Genomic DNA, 24057 nt, shown 5'->3' on the forward strand with positions numbered 1-24057 from the left:
TCTAGTACACAAAAAAATGGTAACCAGGTATGAGGTATATAATGATCAACAGGACCACAATGGTATGTTCATAAAAATCACTTTATTCCAATGAAAAAGTAAAGGTAGAATATATAAAATGCAGAGACAAGTATTCTCTGGGTGCAGATATAACTTGAAAATATAAAGTATAAAATCAAAGTCAATCACAAAGGGGTGCAGTGAGATCTGGAGCATAAAAGGTCTCTCTCCCAGCAGTCTATACACTCTATACTAAATTTACACCAATAATCACATACACAGAAAAAATGATGTGCAACTGTATTCTAATAGCATTTGTATCACCTCTGACCCTTTTATTTTGGGTCCTAGATTCTCAGTGTTTGGAAACTTAGGTAATACCATTTGTCTCCTTGAGGCATTGGGTGAATCATAATATAAACTTCACCTATAAAGTTACTCTATGGTGTTATTTCCTCTTTTTTTTTTTTTTTAAATCCTTCTTTACTTTCCCCCTTCCCTCTCCCATCCTTCACCTTTCCTTATCTCTTCCCATTAACTTCCGATACTATACCCTCTTTTCCCCCACCCCTTCATTACATATTTACAAGGCTGCTTCTGGTCAAAGGTGGTAAGTAATACACCATTAAAATTATTACCCTTAACCGAAGGTACAGAGGGAAGCTAGACAGGAATAGGAGTAGTAATCAAAGGCAGGCACAGGACTGGCACAGATCGTCTCGAGCTAAGGAGAGCCCACACTAGCACTCACATACTCTGAGCAACCCCAGCAATATACCGAGAGATGCCAGAGCAACAGGTAACGCAAGCAGGATAAATGGGGGATGAGAGGAGAGGATGCACTCTTGATGAGCATGCATGGCCTGATGCCCCCGGTTGATCACAGGGATAAGAAGAGAGATGTATAGGTTAGCTGACCCGGGTATGAAGATAGCTTAACATGATAACCTATGTGGTACTATGATAACATGACATGCTTTTACATATGTACCTGTAATATGTTTGAGCCAAGCAGCGGACCTGCACAAATCTAAGCACAAGAGGTTGCACAGGCTTTGTTGACAATGTGCGTATGGTATTGCCCTGTATTGTACCTTAATCTTGTATTGCACTTTAACCTTGTCTTGAACTGTAACTAAAATTTTCAATAAAAAACAGACATGAAAAAAATAAATGTAAAAAAATGACCCTTAGGGCGCAGGGTGCATGCGGGCCCAAGATGTCCGCCGATACCGATGACTACTCTGACTCCTCGGAGGAGATGCTGCAGAGCAGAGGAGCGGTGGATATGCTGCACTCACTGCAGTTTTTTCAGACCCCAGGGAGCTTGGCACCTGTGACAGCGGCCACACTGAAGGAGATGCTAAACGATCTCCAGAAAACACTACAGGCAGACGTGGCCTCGCTCCAGACTGACCTTACAGGCATGATCGGTAGGCTGACAACAGTGGAGGCAGTGACCGAAAACCACACCAAGTCCCTCGAGTCCTTAGACCCGGAGGTAAAAGCCCTAAAGCGACAGCAAGCTACTTTGGAGCAACGCTTCGCACATATGGAGGATGCCAGACGCTGCACGAACCTTAAAGTGCGCGGGCTCTCGGAGGAGATACCTAATGCGGAGCTCCCGCACTTCATGAGAAGACTGGTGGAGTCCCTCCTGCAGCCCAAACAGGCAAAAAGCCTTACCTTTGAAGGAGTATTTTGGATTCCGAAACCAAGAGGAGTCCCGGAAAAAGCCACTCGAGACGTAGTGGTACGGTTTCAAACCCTCAGGGACAAAATGCTGGTACAAACTGCTCTGAAAGGGGCCTCTACCCACATCTTTGAAAACATTAAACTCACATTCTATGCTGACCTCACAGGAGACACTATGCAGTGGAGGAAGTCCCTACAACCCTTCACGAGCCTACTCAGAACCCACAACTTTCGATATCGATGGCGATCACCTAGAACACTCCAAGTACAAGGAGGAGAGGCAACCTACCCGGTACAAACCTTACAACAAGCGGCTGACATACTGGACACCCCAAGGGACTTTTTCTCATTGACCACAACGAAGGGGACCTCTACAGCTCAGTATCCACGAAATGTGACACAGGCTACATTGTCCAATCCATCAAAGGCACGCTTCAAAGCCCCGGCATTAGCCCCACAATCTGTTTTCCTGGCCCTGGAGGGTCCCTCTCCCTCCCACCCCCTAATCCCCAGTTACTGAAGGGGTGAAAACCCCTTCAGTGACTTACCTGAGGCAGCGGCGATGTCCCTCGCCGCTGTCTCCGCGACGCTCCTCCTATCCATTGCGTCGGCTGGTGGGCGAGACTGATCTCGCCCACTGGCCGAGGGAACCTAATGCGCATGCGCGGCAATGCCGCGCATGCGCATTACGTCTCCCCATAGGAAAGCATTGAAAAATCATTTCAATGCTTTCCTATGGGGTCTTGAGCGACGCTGGAGGTCCTCACACAGCATGAGGACGTCCAGCGACGCTCTAGCACAGGTTTCCTGTGCTAGAAACCAGGAAGTTCCCTCTAGTGGCTGTCAGCCACTAGAGGTGGAGTTAACCCTGCAAGGTAATTATTGCAGTTTATAAAAAAACTGCAATAATTACAGTTGCAGGGTTAAGGGTAGTGGGAGTTGGCACCCAGACCACTCCAATGAGCAGAAGTGGTCTGGGTGCCTAGAGTGTCCCTTTAAATAATCAAAGAGAAAGAGAGATAAAGAAAACAAACAAAAAAAACAGTCCAATCACTCCTGAACACTTTTGCTCTTTACATTTCAGTTTGCTAGTTGGCCAAAGAGGGTGACCAAAGTAAAAAAAAATATGTAGAATTTTTTTTCTTCTGGGCAGCACTTTTAGTATCAGATCTTTTTCTCTTTTCTTTTTCTTCCTCATTCCCCTTTCAACTTCTCTCTCCCCTTCTCTTCTCCCTTTCTGGGGATTTCTCTTTTTTTTTCTCTCTCTCCAGGAGAAACTGTAAGTTTTTCCCAAGTTTACCTCTCCTCTGCTTTAAGGTAGGGGATTAACAGTAGAGTTAAATGGACACTGGTTAATGAGTGGTTTACTTTTCAGGTTTATTTTTTTTTTTTTTTATCAGGTATTTGAACATAAATCAGTTACTACATAAATAAGTAGCTTGTTAGCTTATTAACTCTAAATATCTTGAGGGAAAGTTAACCTTATAGTTTTCATAACTCACAGATATTGTTGTGTGTCTTCATAGGGAAAGCGAGTGGAATGATATTAGGCACCAAATATTCCCTTGCATTATACTCCGTCAGCCTCCTCACGCACCCGCAGCGGTATGAGCCACGCAGGGCTGCTGGATACGCACTACGCAACATCACTTAATTTTTGAGTTCGCAAGCAATAATCCTAAGAGCCAGTATGACAGCTCAATGTCGGTAGCAGGTATTACCTGCCTGATTTTTTTTGTTGCCGACCGTAGCGGTTCGTATAGCCGCTATCGCAGCTGGAACCGCTCCCTCCTGGAGCCAAATGGGGAACTTGCTCTAGCAGCACCCAGGCACTGGACAACACTCAGGCCTGGGAGCTCTAGTCCTTACAAGGACTTTCCCCGTTGAATCCTCCACACTGGAACAGTGATTAAAGAGTAGCCCTTTCCCCTCCCAGTAACCATATGTATGACACATGGTTCAGGGAGTACAAGCTGGAATACCTTTAATATGGCCAGGTGACCTGCTTTTATACATTTTGGAGTCACAGTAAACACACCCATGACACTTCCACAGAAAACAGGATAATCCCTCCACTATGCCTGGGAGATAGTGGAGTTAGGAACTGTACAAAACTCAATTATATCCAGGCACAAAAAACACACATTTCACAAACACCCCCAAAATACCTTCAAATTACATAACATATCCCCTGATAGCCCAGATCTGGGTGACCAACATATCCAAAAATGTCTTAATTTGACCGACCGCACACGAGGCACCTGCCCAAAACAGTTCCATTAAATCAGGGCTAGTGGTCAGTCTAGTTCGGTAGTTTAAAACCGAACAGAGTCAATATTCTTACCCTGGAACTTGTTCCCCTTGTTCGTAGGCACATTTCCACCGAACAGTGTCTTTCTAAGTGTTATAAAACCGAACACAGGCAATCATGGAAGTCCAGTGGCGTTCAGGAGTTTCAGTGTCCGAAAATAGTTCCATGAACTTGACAACCAAACACAGCTGTCTGTGTTCACGCGAACAAGATGGTCCCCCACCTCGTGGTCCCCCACAGGAAATGCAGCCACCCCGACGAACACTTAGAACACTTCGGTGGAAATTGCTACAAAGTAGCAATTAGACTTAACAAGCTGCCGGGTGGTCTCCGGTTCGTGCGGCTGTTCATTTACCGAACCATATAGTCCAAATACACGAATGGAGCCTTTTCATTGTATATTACAGGGCCCATAGTCTGTGGGCAGGTGACTGGCAAGCAAGCTCCTCCAAGAGCTCGTGGCAAACTCATGAGGAGAGGGGAGTTTGTCACAGTCACAAATGGATAAACTTGCTCAATGCCAGGACCTATCAGAATTCAAAATTATTGTCTGAACATTATTCAGAGTGAACCTGCATTTGATTCTGGACTGCCCATGTTTATGGGACCAGTCTGATTTACTAATGGAAAGTCAAAAGGTTATCTTGACGTTTCTTACTGTGTTTAGAGACATATCGTACATACCTCAATGACAAGTCTAAATACAGGTTGAAAGAAGCAACTGGACTACTTTTATTTGGTATATATTAAACATCAGGGTTCTGACTCACAATTTGGTTCTGGTGGGACCAGTCTGATATGTAGCTGGTATAGATATCTTCTTTAATTGTACTAGTGAAATAAAACTGATGTGTTTCCCTCGATCCCTAGGTTCTGATAGGGAATATACATTATACTATTTTCTTCCTCAGGTCTCTTCTTTTATCTTCCTTGTTTGGACAAGTGCCACAAACTGGACTTGCGTCTAAAGACATTTGAGGTTCCATTTCATCAGGTAAATCATCTATGAACTTCATAATATATATCCTCCACAAACACTTGTCTGTCTGCTTCTTTTCCTGACTTGTTTTGTATCTTCTCTATAAAGATTGTGACTAAGGACCTTATAACATTGGAGATTGATGCTGTCTGCTACTACCGATTAGAAAACCCTTCTCTTTTCATGACCAACGTGAGCACTACATCCACTGCTCTCCAACTCCTGGTCCAAACTACAATGAAACGCCTTCTGGCACATAAAGCATTTTTGGATATCTTGTTGGAGAGAAAGACCATTGGAGAAGAAGTAAAGGTCAGAGTCTAGGTTTTACCAGTGGATTATCTTTTATGTGATTATGATTACATAGGCTCAAACTACATCCACAACATTAGTAGAAAAAAACTGAGGACATAACCTTTAGTAGATACACTGTACAAATGTGAACATTTGTTTCATCTTGGGTAAAGTGGGGGTCACTTCCATCCTACACTTACGGGGAGAGGTACAATCCTCTTATTATATAAGGTATAATCATATTATTTAATCATTACACACACACACACACACACACACACACACACACGAAGAAATGGGTAGTGCAAAACTACTTTATATATGTTGACAGGTTTTTAAATAGTATGAATGGTGTTAGAAATCTTGTAATTTTCCAAAATGTTTTGTTTAGTAATTACTAATAGCTTATTACTTTGGTTTTTTTTTGTAAATTGACTTAATGGGACACTTAATGCACCATCGTCTCTACAGTGTATTCAATGTGCTATGATGCCAGAAGTCTCTGGGCTCGATCTGCAAGTAACAAATGGTTTGACACCTACATCTGCAAGTAACAAATGGTTTGACACCTACTTTGCTGTGACGGCTGCCTGCAGTCCTTCAAGTCTTCGAGTCAGTGAGTTCTGATAAAGTAGAAATTCAAACTTCTGCATTATCCTTCCAACATACCAGGTTTAAGCAGTATGATAGTGTCAACTGATGGCTTTTAGTCAATGAATAATGTTTAAACTTGCTCAGAATTAGTATGATAATGCGAACATATGAACCTTTGCATTATCATACTAACTGACCACAAGGACCACAGCACCGTAAGTTTCAAGCCATTTGTTATTGGTTTCACAGATTACTGGCACAATGAGCCTGGGGACTCTTGGCACCATAACAACTAAAAAATTTATGTGGTTATAATGCCTATATTTTCCATTTTAAAGTAAAAACAATGGGCACCATAACAACTTCACACAGGCACTAGCTTACCTTTAGGGGTTAAGCAATCCCAATGAAGTTGTTATGGTGTCCAGAGTGTTCCTTCAATAATTTTACACCCTTGGGTAAAATGCTCAGCAGTAATTGTGAAGGGGGCATGATCTGTGTCAAAGATTCAGGTAGCAATAACCGCACTATTTAGACACCATATCTGTTGTGACATATTTGCTTTGTTGTAGGTGGCATTGGATGCAGTGACTTGTAACTGGGGGATCAAAATGGAGAGAGCTGAAATGTAGGTATGATAAGTAATAAAGACAAGTGTGTAAGGCACCACCTTTTTTAATAAATAGAATATGCAGCTAATATAACACAACCCTCATTGTCTGTCTTTAATTATCTATAGCAGGGGTGTACAACTGTGGTAACACAACTCCCTCAATATTATGCCAGATAGGGCTAGTATGCATTTTTGTAAAATGTAGTTAGACAAGTTAGAATATTACTATTCTATATGGAAAACAACCACTTAAGCCATATAATTAATCATGTTTATAAAAGGTGCACTGTGCTTCATGAAACTTTTGTTTACACAGCAGGTTTTAGATGACATGGGGATGAAGCCACAAAATGTGACTATGCATGTTAGTGAACTTCCTGCTCAATTCAGTAAAGTCCCCTCTAAGACTTGCTGTGCTAATTAACACATGATTACATGAATGGCTTGTCACATGTTCTGCTTTTAAAGTATTAAACTCCATTAGGGCAACTGCTGCTGGACTTCCTTTAGTAATATCACCAACAGGTCCACTGCACAATGGGACAAGATGTCCATGAGAAGACAGGAAAATAGGATCAGTTAGCAGCAACACATGTTCTATAGGCTCAGGACAATGCTTTTTTCCCCATAAACCGCTTATGGCGGTCCTTATTCTCATGATAGCAAACAATTTTAAGGCATTCAAATAATTCTTCAAAGAAGAGCCTTTATTAAAAGCTTTCAAGCAGTTTGTCAAGCCTGGGTTGGATTACACCCCCCAAAATATAAGTATATTTATATATACAGTTTATTAATAATAATTATTATAATTATTATTTATGTTATATAGCCTGTGCAGACTGAAGTAAATGATGCAAAAAGTGGGCTAAGCTCGGCTGGCGAGACTAGCGATCCCAACCTCGGCTGGCGAGGCTAGCGATCCCAACCTCGGCTGGCGAGGCTAGCGATCCCAACCTCGGCTGGCGAGGCTAGCGATCCCAACCTCGGCTGGCGAGGCTAGCGATCCCAACCTCGGCTGGCGAGGCTAGCGATCCCAACCTCGGCTGGCGAGGCTAGCGATCCCAACCTCGGCTGGCGAGGCTAGCGATCCCAACCTCGGCTGGCGATCCCAACCTCGGCTGGCGATCCCAGCGATCCCAACCTCGGCTGGCGATCCCAGCGATCCCAACCTCGGCTGGCGATCCCAGCGATCCCAACCTCGGCTGGCGATCCCAACCTCGGCTGGCGATCCCAACCTCGGCTGGCGATCCCAACCTCGGCTGGCGATCCCAACCTCGGCTGGCGATCCCAACCTCGGCTGGCGATCCCAACCTCGGCTGGCGATCCCAACCTCGGCTGGCGATCCCAACCTCGGCTGGCGATCCCAACCTCGGCTGGCGATCCCAACCTCGGCTGGCGATCCCAACCTCGGCTGGCGATCCCAACCTCGGCTGGCGATCCCAACCTCGGCTGGCGATCCCAACCTTGGCTGGCGAGACTGGCGATCCCAACCTTGGCTGGCGAGACTGGCGATCCCAACCTCGGCTGGCGAGACTAGTGATCCTAACCTCGCCTGGTGGGAGTTGTGATCCACAAAGTAAGCTGCATGTAATCCAGCCTTGTGTTACTCACATATGGCAGACTGCTTTATGGCTTTATCAGTGACCTGCCATTAATTCCTCTTGCCGTCTTTGCAGTAAGGACGTGAAGCTCCCTGAGGAGGTTAAACAGTCACTGGCCGTGGAAGCAGAAGCCCAGAGACAAGCCAAAGTGAAGGTACGACCAAAGGGAACCATAGAAAGGCTTCAAAACACACTCTGTATCGCTCACCCATGTCAGTGTCAGCATGCTCATAACGTGAATACATCATATTATTGTAGGTTAAAGAGCACATTCCCATTCCCCACCCCTTCCCTTCCCATTAATACCCTCTCACTCACAATGGCGGACGACCTGCTCCGGCCTCAGGCAACCACCACCACGGCAGCCGCGGTGCCGCCCTCGAGTCCGTTGGGATCCTTCCGCTGCTGTAGATCCGTGAAGGCGGACAGGCGGCGGCGCACGTCAGCATAACGTTGCGCGCTTCCGCGCGTTTCAACATTCCTCCTCCCCCTGCTCCACCACATTACTGCAGTATAGTGCGGCCCTCCCCTCCTCCTCCACATTACTGCAGTATAGTGCGGCCCTCCCCCTGCTCCTTCACATTACTGCAGTATAGTGCGGCCCTCCCCCTGCTCCTCCACATTACTGCAGTATAGTGCGGCCCTCTCCCTGCTCCTCCACATTACTGCAGTATAGTGCGGCCCTCCCCCTGCTCCTCCACATTACTGCAGTATAGTGCGGCCACACTATTAGAATGTCTCCAAGTCACAATAATTCTGTAATAAGAAATGTTTGTATCTTTAAACCTACAGAAATATTTAGTTTATATCAGTATTTTTTATTTTTTTTTGCAGGTTGGTAGCTGGTCAAATCTCAGTAAATTTCCCCTCAGCCTACCTAATTAAACACATGGTACTTATGGCTGAACTGATACATCTAACAGAATGAACAGGCAATGTAATGCCAAGGGGATTAGGTGTATCATGTGCTATGTGTTACAATCTATTACATATTAACCAAGTACCTCATTTGGTAACTGATTTTACTATGATCTGCTCCCAGTTCCGGTAACTGTGGATGATATCTCAATATACCAACAGAGGATATTTACCGTTCTAGAACACTGTAGGAATCACTGGTAAGAGAAGGAGAAGAGTAGTCTTGTATGGCCCCAGCTATCCACTTTACCAAAAAGGTTGCTCTGTCACATTCCAACGACTGAGAATTCAAATTTAATTCTGCTCAGTCAGCGGGGATGCAGTAGGGCCCCAATTTTTCCAACATTTAAAGACTAATTTAAGACGGTGATTCCCACATTGTCCTCTAAGTGACTGCTCATTCTCGTATTGCTTCTAGCACCAAGAAATTACTAATTTATACCATGATTTGCTGTGCATGATTTACAACAGACTAGGGATGTGCATGGGAAAAATATTCGGTTCAGCATTCCGAAATTCGGGACTTCAGGAAAGTGTAGGGTTAGGTTAGGGGTAGGGTTAGGGTTACCCTAACCCTACCCATACCTCTCCCCCAACCACTAACCCTACCCCAACCCTCTCCTGTTTTGCCACTTTTTAGAAATCCGAAGCACTTCGGCAATTTGGTTCGGCATTCCAAAATTCGGCAATTTGAATTTCTGAAATTCGTCCAAATTTGCATTCGGAACGAAACGAGTTGCACAAGTCTACAACAGACAGATTCACATATGTAAGGAGATCATGTATCTCCATAATGAAACTGCAAGATACACACTGAGGTTTACATAAAGTTGTGGAATATATTGCTAACACTGGAGCAATGAACATAGAAAGGAACAAAATGTTCTTATTTATTCCTACAGTTTTAGAAGGTATCCCCATTTCTGTCCTGTATAACTTCCGAAGATTTCCTGATTCAGCCTCTCTAATTATCCATAGTTATTGACTTAACTTCCTCTGAAGATCGGTATCCTGAGTAATAAAAGGATATCTAAAATCAGACACATCATTTGGGTAGCTATATGACTTTTGTGGATGGAAGTTGTTCAACACTTGAGTACAAGAAACAAGAATAGGGTGGCATAGATTTAAACCAAATAATGCATTGGATATTAGGAACAAAGCAAATACAATGTGTTTGTTTAATTGGGTGTCTTGACTACTGCAATACCCTTCTCAGTGGCCTCACAAGTTTCCCACGCACTCTAGGGGCTGATCCCCCCTTTTGCTATAGCAATGAGTGGTGCTTTTACCACTCCCATCTTGTGAGTGTAATACCTTAAGGGCACCTCTGTTTGCTTTATTTTATAAATCTATAAGTGAATTACTATGCTGCACTAGGAGCTCTCTTTCTGTTTTTGTCTCCTTAATAGGTGTCATAGTGATTTCCATGTTTGCAAGTATACCTACAGATTGTGCTTTGTTTTACCACAACCACTGTTTGTGTTTAAATTAGTTATAATATTTCCACTCTGTATACACCTCATTTCATATACACAGGGCTACTTTCACTCTCTATAAGAGGTCCATAGTAAATACGATTTTTGTTGTTGCGCACCATCACTACTGTAAGTTATTTTATGTTCAAATCGTTTTACCAAGATTTGTTTTTGTTGGTTGCTGCATGTACTAAGATCCTTCTCCCATTTGCGCCATCCTATTTATAATAGTTTTTTCTTTAGTCCCTACATTGGTTTCCAGTTAGATAGGGGACTCAATTTAAGATTCTGGTGCTTGCTTACAAGTCCCTACATAATGCTGCTCCAACCTACCTATCCTGCCTAATACACAAATATGTCCCGTTGAGGCCCCTGCGCTCTGCCGAAGACCTACGTCTATCCCCTGTCCGTACTTACACACCTGATGCTCGCCTCCAAGACTTCTCCAGGACTGCACCTTTTCTGTGGAGCTCCCTTCCCTTCTCTGTTAGACTTTCACCCAATCTCCACTCCTTCAAAAAATCTTTGAAAACACTCTTCTTCAGGAAAGCATATAATTTAAACTTTTAGGAGGTTTTCATTCCCCCTACCCCCTGACCCCCCATGACTCCTCTTCTGCAACTGTCAAAAATAATCAAAGTTCTCAGTGAATACTTTTCGAGCAACCTATTTCATTACCCCTACTTATACCTTTTGTGTCACTATACCCCACTTCCTCTAGCATGTAAGCTCATTGAATCCCGCTGTTCCTGTGCACTCTGTTCCATTTGTCTGATTACAATTACGTGTCTGTTAGTCCACCCATTGTACAGCGCTACAGAATTTGCTGGCGCGGTATAAATAATAAAATAATAATAATAATACACACTAGAACACAGGCGTAGAAAACACATAAAACCCGGACAATGGCATGATCAATGTCGTTGCTCACAGTTAAAAGTAATCAATTGAGGTAATGGAATTGATGAATTACAAATGTAACCACATGGCAAATTTGAAGTACGGTAGTCTGTTTTATCTTAACAAAACTTTAAAGCTTATGTTTCCCGTATATCTGTGACCCAAGTGTCATAAATCTAATGTCTCAATTTGGTTGTACTGTAGGTAATTGCTGCAGAAAATGAAAAAGCTGTGTCTGAGTCTCTTAAATTGGCAGCTGAAACCTTAGCTGGATCCCCTACAGCCATTCAGCTCCGATACCTTCACACGCTGCAATGCATGACATCTGAGAGGCCACCTACCTTCTTTTTACCTTTGCCTTTTGATCTGATGAACTTAAACCCTATGTCCAAACTGCAAGAAAGCAGCGGAACTTCAAACCCACCCAAGTCAGATGCTGAAGCTGAACAAGGCAAAAAGAATGACTCTCCAATGCTTTAAATGTAATAAAATAATACTTTACTCAGATATATGCAGTTAAATACCATAAAAGCATGTTTGTATCTTCTGTCTAAAGGATGGATTGGGATTATTTATTTTGTTATTTTTGAGAAATCACTGTGTTTATCTATACATAAAGCAATGCCATCTTGAACAAATAAAGGTTATGGTATATGGTTGAGATTTGGTTATAATTAAAGTCTGCAATGGTAGACGTGTTTATTCAGCCTTTGGAAAGGTTATTACATTAACAATGCCTACCTTCCCCCAAAATGTGCAGATGCAGTTGTAAGAGATAAGCATATTTCTTGCAGGTGAATAACCATTTTTTCATAGACTTCATTGGAAAGAGTGGTTATCAGTTACCACAGCTACGCTTATCTCCTGTTGTAGAATTCAGTCCAAAATGGTCTATATTATAATACTTTGAATTCAGCAAACAAAATGTACCTTTACTGCTGCTGTACACATACAATAATGGCTGTACTTTTATGTTCCTGTTAAAATAATATCAACAAGACACCAAAGCTGCACTTCTAAAAAAGAACATAACTTCCATTTTCCATGATACCAAGCTTATCTCAAATGAAAAATCTTAGAATACATTTTTTAAAGAGGAACTGTAACTTCCAGAGAACTGGCAATTCTTAATTCCTTACTCCAGTAAACACTATTGCAGGGTTGATGGGGGTGAAGGAAGCAGAGGAGACAAGTACAAAATGTACTTACCTCTGCTACACTTGACGCCTTTGTGAACTACATGGTTGCCCCATGATGCTTTGGGCATATACGGAGAAATTCTGCACTAGCACATGTGCACTTGAGATTTTCTTCAGCAGAGCCGTACTTATGCATGTGCTATATGCAGTAATTAGCGAATTGAAGTGAAATTAGAGGGGGTGGGGGGAAGATTAGCACAACCAGTGCACACGTGGTTGTATAGAGATCTCTTCAACGACAGCACCTCCTTAAAGGATCACTCTAAACAACGAGTACACTGTGTCCTATCTTTCTTCCCCTGGTGATATATTACTGCAGCAAATTGCAAAAAATTGCTACAGCTGTAGGTATGCTCCATGGACTGCGCAATTGGCAGTTCAGAAAATTACTGCACGCAGTCCTGTTCACAAAAGTGAGAACAGCCTGTGAATAAGCTGAACTATGACTGCTATCAGCTTATTCCACAGCTTAACTCATCATATGAATAAGTGTTCAGTAGAACTCTGGGAGCTTAAAGGACCACTCTAGGCACCCAGACCACTTCAGCTTAATGAAGTGGTCTGGGTGCCAGGTCCGTCAAGGATTAACCCTTTTTATTATAAACATAGCAGTTTCAGAGAAACTGCTATGTTTATAAATGGGTTAATCCAGCCTCCAAATCCTCTAGTTACTGTCTCATTGACAGCCGCTAGAGGCGCTTGCGTGATTCTCACTGTGAAAATCACAGTGAGAGCTTGCAAGCGTCCATAGGAAAGCATTGTAAATGCTTTCCTATGAGACCGGCTGAATGCGCGCGCAGCTCTTGCCGCGCATGCGCATTCAGCCGAAAGGGAGGATCGGAGGCGGAGAGGAGGAGGAGAGCTCCCCGCCCGGCGCTGGAGAAAGAGGTAAGTTTAACCCCTTCCTCACACCAGAGCCCAGCGGGAGGGGGACCCTGAGGGTGGGGGCACCCTCAGGGCACTATAGTGCCAGGAAAACAAGTATGTTTTCCTGGCACTATAGTGGTCCTTTAACTTCTTTTCCCATTAAGTCCTGCTAGACAGGCATTTATGGGACAAAAATGAGACCTCGCAGATGAGGCTCCTGATTCTTCTTCCAGTTACTGTCATTTGCTGTGCAAGCAGCTTTACAATTTTTTAAAGTTTTTTCCTCGTCTTACTTTTTTTGCATACTGGTTAATACACTATTTATCGATTCCTGTTTGTAACTATAAATTGATATGAACTCACCTGTCCTTGTTCACAAGTGTTTGATGAACATGATTAATCACATTGGAAATAAACATATTAGCAGACTTGATAAAACGACTTCAAAGTGAACTTCAAATTTAAAGATAAAAGTAGCTGTAATTGAAAGTTCCTTTAAGTCAGCTATGCTTCCAGTTTGACGTCTTTGGCCTTAAATTCACTAAATTTGGAATTCTCACTTTAGTTCAGTGAGATGGGTTGATACACATTTTTGCATGGCATCTGACAAACACATATACAGCAATAATGCTGGGAAGCATATGCTATAATACAATCGAAAAAGTGAGTTATTTTACTCTCAATTTTCTCCTTAAATTGCATAATTTCCAGCTGATGGAGACAAATCTGGTATAAATGTAGATTTTTTTTAAAATGTCATGACTTGATTGCGTTAACTGAACATTGCACCAAGAAGCCTGGAGTGTATTTTTATATATAAACATTTTAAAATGACAGATGCAGGCTTTCTGTCCTGAACGATTATTCTATTCATAAAATGTCAGAACTCATTTCCAGTCTGTACAATAGTTGGTGTACGCAAGAGGCTATTCACACTACAAAAATAATGCACTGGAAAAACATTAATCGTTAATTTACAAAAAATATATTTATTTCTGTTTCACTTTGCTTGATTTTGGTCTTCTTTTAACCTGGGTTATGGAGATTGTTTGTTCTGTAGTTTGCACAGGACTTGCAATATCTAGAAAAAAAATAAAGAACACCATCCGTTACTGAGATGTGTGGAAACAAAGCCTGGTTATCCAATAACCTAACGTGTTTAGGAAATGTGTAGCCAAGACAGCTGTTGTGGAACAGATTCAAATTTTTTTTTCTATCCTAATTCCTGGAAGCAGTTAATTCTCTTACATCCAAAATAACGTGCCTATGTTTATTGTGGTATATTCAGATTGTTTGGATAGAGAATGGAGGACTATCTAGATCAGGAAGATATGTAGATCTACTGAACGGCATGACAGACAATGTCAGAGAAACAGCATATGGTTTAAATCCACCCACTGATCCCTAAATGAAGGAATCCCTAGTAGGCAGTGGTGCATGTTAACTGCCCCACACTAAATACCATAGCTTATTGCACACATTGCTGCTTGCTGGCTGACAGTACTCACTGGTGGGAGCATCAGTTAGGCATGTACTTGCAGGTATATAAATCTCAACAAGAAAAGTAAGGATAGTATGCAAAGTAAAGGCAGTAAATCTTGCCTAGTATATCGAAGGTTTAAAAAGACACCTACTCTGGTTTTAGGCTATATTACATACTTACTCTCTGTTTTCTCCCTGCTTTCAGCTTCATTATGTATTTTCTCAAACTCCTGTATCTTTTGTAAAGCTTCTTTCAATTGCTCATCCAAAAACTCTGACTTTTCTTCAGCGTTCTGTGCTCTCAGCTCTGCTGACCTACGCAGAACAAAAGGACAAAACGTATTGAAGGAAAATGAAAACAGAACAAAAATGTCATGTCAGTACAAAATGCTCACTTGGTGAGCTGCATTAATCATTCCAAAAAAATATATATTACAATTGCTTAATTAATCACTGTGACGTTTTGTTATATGTCTGGGACAAAGAAGTAAATGCCAAGTACAGAAAGTAAAAACTAATTATATTTACAACAATGACTTCCTCGTGTGTAGCCGACTCATGGAGAAGAATAAATAAAACAGGATTTGATAGCATTATGCTAACATTAAAGTTCAGCTGTGATGCAAATATGGCATGTGGGGGGGGGGGGGGGGGGACACTGTAAATGAATAAGCGTATAACTCAATGACCTCAGCAGAGCTAGAAGCTAAAATTATAGTAGCTTCAATGACTATATGTGGAACCATATGTTCCCTCAATGCCATGCATGTAGCCCACTCTACAATGTACTAGCCAATTCACAAAGCAAATGGAAAGAGATCACTTTTAATAATGTCATCCACATACTGACGTAGAAAATTTAAATGAGTTATTAATAAGATGTAACAAATAAAATATAAAACCTGGTCCTCACAGGGTAAAATAGATTTACTCCATAATTAGTACTATGGTAGGATAGCTGCATCGCTTGCAAATTTCAATTAATTACATTATATTCATTTTTTTACAAGTTATTCCGGTGTTCATTATCACCGTTAAGTGACCTAGGAATCTTTTTCCATTTGGGTTGATCCCAGTTTGAAGTTCACCTTTTATTAGATTGATTCCAATCAGCCATTTTTATTATCTAAATCAACTTAGTGTAAGCTAATTAGCATCCCACCCCTCAAACTCAACTATACAAATTCTAAGCAGTACATAATTCATTCCCATACCAATCCTCTTTCCACGTACCTTTAAATAATCAATACTTCATATTAAACAAGTGATAAAAATAACAGTGATCTCTGCATTACTGACCTTATACGGGGTAAGCAAAAGTTAGGAACCAAATACTTGTAGGTTGCTTAAAGTGGCTGTCACTTTTAAAAAAATGTATATAGTTTTTCCAGACCCCATGTGCAGACCCATTTTTAAAACGTTATACATAAGGAAATGTACGGACTACTTTTCCTTATGTAGAACCTGTATAACATGCAGCTTGATAAAAGCTCCACATCCTTTGTCAAACTTTGTCCACACGTCCTTTGTCAACCATGTCAATATCCTAAGTGGTACATACCTGTATATTTCAATTGTATAATTGAGGTTTTCTTTAACCTTTTAATATCAAAATATCATATACCGGAGACATATTGGTTCCCCTTTTAATCACTTTGGTTCGCTGTTCTATGCACTATTTCACCATTGTGTGTGTTTTTGTCTCTTTAATCAAGTGTGGCGTATCGTATTGTAATGTTATTGTATTTAATAAAGGGTTTTTTGTTTTGTTAGTACCGCAAATAATATCTTAACTTGTAGTGGGAACAGCTTGAGATGTAGTCTCAGTCTTGTCTGATCTTTTTTTTTTATTATCAGATATTAAACTATTTAAAAGTATTTGGATGGTTCCTGACTTTTGGATTACTCTATACTCCAAGATATTGCCATCAGCACAATACAGCTCATCTAGAAGGGTTGACTGATGTTTGGGGCTGCAGTAGAGGTGAATGGGCACGATCTGTGAGCCCAGAAAAGCTCATTTTCTTTCTACATAGAACAGCATTGCTGTGCTGCCTTCTAGTGGTGAATTAGTTCTCTTTGCAGCTTTTACATTTCAGTCTTCATGAAATATTTTCTGGGTTATTGTTTATAATTAGAGGATCTTACATGAGACGCCTCTGCAACTGGTCCAGTGAAATGAGCGAATCAAAGGCATCCATGGATCGAGGTGTGCCCGGCCTGCTAACTGTAAATACACTCTGTACAAAGAGAGATAAATGAATGGTAGTTAAGAAGACAGCAAGTACATTGACAGCATATAGCACAGCACAGAACACATAAATTACCTCATGGGAAATAGGAAATTCCTCCCCTTTTAAGGACTTCTTATGAATGTTTCCATCATGGCCTATGATCTGCATCATTTCCTGCTCAGAGGACACATTCGTTTTTGACGTTTGCCTTCTGGTTTGTGTCCTATGACTCTATAAATGTAAAGGGAAAGCTTTACTACTTGTACCAAACAAATTATTCTGTTCTTACATTTACTCTCTTCACACAGAAAAATACATCATTCAAACAGATGGAAATAAGCAATGTAATAAGCATGTGTAATACAGTGATTATACAGATTATATTTGTAAAGTGTTGTTAAAAATAATTTAATTTTCCACTTACTGTTCAAGGTAAGGTTCGTGTTTGTCTACTTACACACACACACACACACTCTCTCTCTCTATCTCTTCTCTCTCTCTCTCTCTCTGATCCTATGGTTGTTGAGTCACATTTGAATGAATTGGTGGTTGTCCCAGTCAATGTAGAGTCTTTTTGCCCTCTGCTGGTCTGTCACTTTATTGTCCCTAATGTCTGCTGCTTGACCTTGTTCTCATTGCATAACTATGCCTTGGAGGAGGAAACTAATTGTTCTGTCTTGGGTGAATAGCTGTGTTCTATGACAGTGGTTCCCAAACCAGTATTTATGGCCCACCAACAGTCCAGGAGTTATATATTTCCCTGTTTTATTCCAATGGAGATACGAACAAAATCTGGACTGTTGGTGGGTCTTGAGGACTGGTTTGGGAAACGCTGTTCTATGAGTCCACCAAATCCCAGTTTACTTCAGTCTCCCCAACCAACTTCATTTTTGTATAAGCTCTGCTCAGTTTTGTTGTAGGCTGGAGGTCAAGTGAGTGCTTCTACTTTAAAGTGAAGGTATACAAAACATCTGCAGCAATCTGTGTCAGGTGCATAGGTAGATATTGATATTGTACCATCACATCTGTGTTAAACACACAGTTTTGAAAAGTGAACATGTGCAGAGTTAATATATTTATTACTATACCATATATGTACGCTAAAACAAAATCTTAAGACCCCATTAAAGAACGGAGCCCCTTGCAAAGAGAGATCTAAGAAAGGTTTGTGCATAATTAAATCCATTGGTAGATTAGAGTTGGTCCTCATAAAGATTTTAACTAAAAGGAACACTATAGTCAACAGAAAAATTACAGCTTAATCTTGTTGTTCTGGTGTGTATAGTATGTCTTTATAGGCCTTTTAAAGGGACACTATAGTCACCATAACAACTACAGCTTATTGCATTTGTTTAGGTGAGTAGAATCATACCCTTCAGGCTTTTTGCTGTGCAGTGTTTACATTACAGCCTAGTTGTAACTTCACTGGTCATTCCTCAAATGGCTGCTAGAGCTGCTTCCTATCTCAGTTTTGCCTAGTGTGCATCACAACATATCAGTATCCCCTCCCTCTGAGGAGATGCTGATTGGCCATGGATGTGTTTGACTTGTGCTGGCTCTGCTCGTGATCTGCCTCCTTCACAGTCTCAGCCAATCATATGGGGAAGCATTGTGATTGGCTCAGAACAACACTTCTGATGATGTCAGTTTGCTATTTTGAGGCAGACAGGGGCAGAGCCAGCATCTTCAGGCTTGAATACAAGTAAGATTTTACTATATTTAGGGAGGCAAGAGAGGCCCAGGGGGAGCTAGATGGTGGTTTTAACACTATAGGGTCAGAAATATATGTTTGTGTTCCTGACCCTATAGTGCTCCTTTAATATAATAACTGCAATTTCAGAGAAAAGGAAGTATTTATATTACTGCCTAGTAATACCTCTAGTGGATGTCATTCAGACGGCCACTAGATATGCTTCCTGGGTCAGTGCTGCACAATCTCCACGTTTTGCATGGTGGCACCAAACGCTCCCCATAGAGGTGCATTGATTTAATGCATCTCTATGAGGAGATGCTGATTGGTGCAGCGCAGTCTTTAGCTGTGCATGAGCAATAGCTTCCCAATGCTTTCCAAACTTGAGACTCATAGCTAAGGGGGTGGGGCTAGCCACGATGACACAAGTGCTGCACTGGAAAAAGGTGAGTAAATCACCTTTTTAATGGGGGACAGCAGGGGCCAATGATCTAAATGGTACTAATAGAAATATAGTGTCAGGAATATACATTTGTATTCCTATAGTGTTCCTTTAAGATATTTAAACACTAAGAGCCACCTGAGTAAATGTGTTGAAACATCTATTTAATATGTTGACCTGTTGTCATCCATGTTACTAAGAAGGTCAAGCAGCCCTTCACCTGGAAGTAAAATTTAGGGAATATGTTTAAAAAGTAAATTAAGGATTGCAATTTACTCTGATCAGCTGCAATGACACCACATAATGCTTTATGCCGTATCCCAGGGCTGATAAATCATGCATTATCCAAATCAACAGGAAGGCCAAAGTTGGGTACCCCCACAATATCGTAACATAAATAATTTTAACTTGAGATCTGTGCACACACAGCAGATTTATTTTTCCCAGTAACATGAATTCAGAACTATATCAACTATAGTGACCAACAGAAGATCATGTGTACTTGAATAAAAATTCAGGATCTGATACATTTAAAGAAAACCAGCAATGAGAAATATTTTATGCCTAAATGTAGCCAAAAATGCAATCTACATGCAACAGGAAATCAATCTTTCATAAGATTTTATTTACTTGTTAATTTTTCCTTTTTTAAATATAAATTCCTCTAATCTACATAGAAAACAAATAGCTAATCACCACCTTTTCTACACAAAAGATGCCACCATCCCAAACTCCTGTACGTATCCAACCACATGCGCATAATATGGTGTGAAATGTCGAGCACTGCATTATGGGGAAACAATCAATAACAGAGGTGGGTACGCTTTAAGGGAAATATATTAGCCAATCGATGTATTTACCACTAGAATATCAGAAAGCCTAAGATCGATTCTTGCTGATCATTGAATACATTGACCCTGTCCAAATAGCTTCTGAATTTGTCCCATCAACTACCTACACTGACCTTGAGTGATCTTGTCACTCGTATACTGTTGAGTTAATTTGAAACCTGATTATATTGTTTGGTTTTTTGACCTGCATGCACTGCATAGGAACACATAAATCAAAACACATGCACAGCTATTACCTTTGTGAAAATGTAACAAACAGTGACTGATCGCATGGTTTTAACTCCAAAAATGTGAAAGGACAATCAAATGGGTATTTGGTATGGCACAGAATGAATATAAATGGTTTTGGGTATATCCAATAGTCACATAGAGTAGAGATGTCAACTGGGTGAGATAGAGCTGCCATAAAACAAGACAGATTCTGCCAGTGATAAGATCAGGGTGTATACTGTATCTTATAATATTTACACCCTAGATCCTAGACAGGATCTTTTACATTCTATGTAAATAATGCAATGTGGCTATTTGGTTGGTCATTTACAATGTATAGAATAACTCTCTGAAAAGAAACATAATCTCATCATATCACAGACAACGAGGTTCCTCTTAGCCACAAGTGATATATTTATGCCTCAAGGATGGGTTTGATTTCTTCTTTATTGAGGGTCTTTTTATGAAAATCATGTTCATGGCTCATCACATCTTGCAGATCCCACAATGTGGCATCATACAATCATAAAGAATGTAAAGCTACGAAAAAAAACACACGTGCACAGCCAGGGGCTGGAAGTTAAAAATACACTCTTACCTCAAGGGTGGGTAAAACATTATCTTCAGGAAGAGCTTCCTTTAAGATGTCACTTTGAAGAGTTCTCTCATCAGTTTGTTCTTCCAGTTTGTTATGTCTTACTGTTGCATCCTGTAAGTAATGTATATATTAATATATGACCTGATTGGTTGTATAATGTATGGTAATGTATAGAGGAAAATATATATTTGCTATTCCTGTAGCACCTCAAAATTTTAAATTGACCATTTTGTATTTCACTGCACTGTTTGTTTTTCTTTGCTATGCTGTTTGTTACTTTTATCTACCAACATAAATTAAGATCCACATCTGAAAAAAAAATGAAATAACCATTAGAAGACTGGATTTAAATGTCCGTGGTTCAAGATAACACATACACTGTCTGCATTTAAAAACTTTTGAAAAGCATTTTTTTAGTATTATTACTGTATTATTATTGGTATTTATATAGCGCCAATTTATCCTACGGTGCTTTACAATTTTATAAAAGGAGAGAAATCTAACAATAAATTAGACATTTAAAAATGATACAGAAACAGTAGGTAGGTGAGGACCCTGCTCAAAACATCAGCTCCACCATGAATATTATTGGCCAATTTACATATATAATTTCAGAGCAATCTGTTAGTTTGGATCTGGTTCTTTCAACTCTGGTCACATTGGCAGGTTCTGCATTTTTTCTGTGGTTGGAGTTGGGGTGGAGATTAAATATCCAGTCTGGGTTCACCATGTTGGCAATCATGAACTCAACCTTTATATTGATATCATGGTTGAGAACCAACACATTTTATCAGAATAATCTAAAAACCTGTTTGTAAAATACTCAGTGTAACATCTAAATATTAGCTGGTAATAATATACTTAAGCAATACTCCCTGTACGCACATGCAATGTTGGCACCTGTGAAATTATTTTTCTATCTTAACTCATATTACTTTTGAACTTGAAAACCAATTACAGCATTACAGAGCATTTAAAGCTTAATATCAAAAGACCAGCTTGTAACAATGAGCAATACAGCTATGGGTCGCAAGAAGTCTTCAGTGTCACTTTCTACACTGACCACTGAATTGGCCAGGAGTCTGCTTTACTTTGTATACTGTACATCCCACAGGATACTATATGTACAACTCTGCTGTACTGACCGATAACATCTCTTCCTCTCAAATAAAATACAGTAGAAGTAGGTCTTCACAGTGAGCTTGTACCTGAGGACTGATGCCCTTTAGCGGGAGCAATGTCACTGACGGGCCAGGATTTGCTGTGAAATGAGCAGCAAGCAGGCGGCAGGTTTCAATCCACTCGTTACATGAATTCTGGGGAGACAGAAACATTAAGCTCTGAAAAAATTGTATTGTCATCTTCCTTCATATGTTAACCTATGTTAATGAACCAAGTAAAAAAAAATTTTTTTTTTTTTAAATTTAAATAAAAGGCAGACGGAGCGAGGACATAAAATATCTTTTTATGATTCACTAATATGTTTTAACTGAAAAACAAATGTGAGGAAGGCTAAACTTGATGGATGCAAGTCTCTTTTCAGTTATGCAACTATGTAACAGTCATTTGAAATGTTAATACAGGTTTTGCTGTTTGAAAACAGGAGTTCTGTTATTTTCAGTCCTTACCTTGATAGTGTCGATCTCCCGAAGGTTATATTCAGGGTCATCATTGACTAGAGATTTCTCTTTCAGAGAAATAGTATCTGTCAGGTCCTGACAACAGCTGTGTTGGGAAGAGACACATTTTAACTTACATGTCCTAATAAATTGTGTCCATGGATTGTTGTGCAATTGTTAATGAATTTTATTAATGCCTGAATAGTGTGCCTGTAAATTGTATCTGTGGTATGACTAAAGAAAAAAACAAACAGACATAAAAATTAATTGGACCAGTTGTATTGAGTTTATTTATTTATTTCTCACAATATGTTTTTTTTTTTTACAATCCCCTTACTATGTCAGCAAGATTTATGTAGGCAGCCTTCTTATCTCTATATTGATAAGGTATCTCTGTGACTGCAATTTACATATCAGTTTGCTAAAGATCTTAGTATTTAGTAAATATTACTAAGATTAACCAGTGGTTGCCCAGAGACAGCAGTCCAGGCTGTGCAGAGGTCCTGTCAATCATGTTGCCAGCTGCCTAGTAACACTGAAACAGGCAGCAATGCTGCAAGGTCATGTTTTGACACTGTGACCGAAAGCAAGGAATTGTGCTGGAGGCAATCTATATACCTCCCCAGATTTTGCAAGGTTCCTACTTTGTGTAATTAGCCCCAGGAAAATGTGTTATGTTACAATGAATGTTGCACTTTAAATATGTGTATATTTGGGCCCTGGGGTGGAGCACTTGGAGAGTAGGGTGGGCCAGTGCTCCACTCCACATTTTGGAAGTTGCTTGTAACCTACAGGTGAGAAGTCCAGTTCCAGAGTTTTAGTCCTAATTTAACTCACCTGAAAAGGATTGTCAATTACCGGTGCTATTAAGTACTCCCCTGCCAAGGAAGGAGGGAGATTGTGTTTGATTTCTGTGAGTGGAACAGAGCTGAAAAACCCTGAAACAGTAAGGTTGTTTATGTTGGGAAATGGACAAGCCATCCAACCCAGTTAGCTAATTATTTTGTTTAGTTAGTGCTCAGAAGAGCAAGGATTTAGTTTTATATATTTTGTTACAACCTTTTATACCTTACTGTGCATTTATTTTGGAACCGCAATAAAAGAGCAAGTCCTTTTACCTAATCCAGCGTGTGTAGTGTCTCTAAAGCCTGAAAAGACTGTGTGTAACACCCAAATCCCAGGACAAGGTACCAAGGGAAAGGAGTACTTTTGTCACAGCACCTATTGCCTATCTGATGTACAGCAAGCCACAGGGCTAGTAAGATGAAAGGTTGTGCTGCCTAGTGCACAGTTCTTCTGCTCCTCAAACACTATTCACCAGGGAACGTACAGAGCGACTAAGGTAAGGAGAGAGAGTGGGAATAAAATTTCAACTTATGTGTGTGAGTGTGTGTTTATCGCTGTGTATATTAGTGTGTCAATGTATGTATGCATGTCACCTAAATTATTTTGGTAGGACAAGCCTGATTTCCAGGTCATGTT

The 24057-nt window shown here is 40.6% G+C and overlaps 2 protein-coding genes across 3 annotated transcripts in view; one reads left to right on the forward strand and one right to left on the reverse strand.

Moving 5' to 3' along the window:
• The window catches only part of NPHS2 (NPHS2 stomatin family member, podocin), a 46968-nt gene extending 35011 nt beyond the window's left edge, over positions 1-11957 (forward strand). Inside the window, exons 6-10 of the mRNA XM_063428051.1 lie at positions 4918-5000; positions 5094-5297; positions 6446-6501; positions 8163-8241; positions 11588-11957. Coding sequence (XP_063284121.1) covers positions 4918-5000; positions 5094-5297; positions 6446-6501; positions 8163-8241; positions 11588-11863 — 698 coding nt within the window. The 3' untranslated portion in view covers positions 11864-11957. The remainder of the gene's footprint in view (positions 1-4917; positions 5001-5093; positions 5298-6445; positions 6502-8162; positions 8242-11587) is intronic.
• A 1643-nt stretch (positions 11958-13600) lies between these two features.
• AXDND1 (axonemal dynein light chain domain containing 1) overlaps positions 13601-24057 on the reverse strand; it is a 59437-nt gene continuing 48980 nt past the window's right edge. The window contains exons 19-25 of one of the 2 annotated variants that reach the window (XM_063427299.1): positions 22585-22681; positions 22165-22272; positions 20957-21067; positions 17259-17396; positions 17080-17171; positions 15113-15246; positions 13601-14530 (exon numbers count right to left, since the gene is read on the reverse strand). In XM_063427299.1, coding sequence (XP_063283369.1) covers positions 14439-14530; positions 15113-15246; positions 17080-17171; positions 17259-17396; positions 20957-21067; positions 22165-22272; positions 22585-22681 — 772 coding nt within the window. In that variant the 3' untranslated portion in view covers positions 13601-14438. Of the gene's footprint in view, positions 14531-15083; positions 15247-17079; positions 17172-17258; positions 17397-20956; positions 21068-22164; positions 22273-22584; positions 22682-24057 lie in introns of both variants that reach the window. The other variant, XM_063427300.1, reaches the window with a different exon arrangement.

The sequence above is a fragment of the Pelobates fuscus genome, chromosome 7 (assembly GCF_036172605.1).
Source record: "Pelobates fuscus isolate aPelFus1 chromosome 7, aPelFus1.pri, whole genome shotgun sequence".
NCBI lineage: Eukaryota > Metazoa > Chordata > Amphibia > Anura > Pelobatidae > Pelobates > Pelobates fuscus.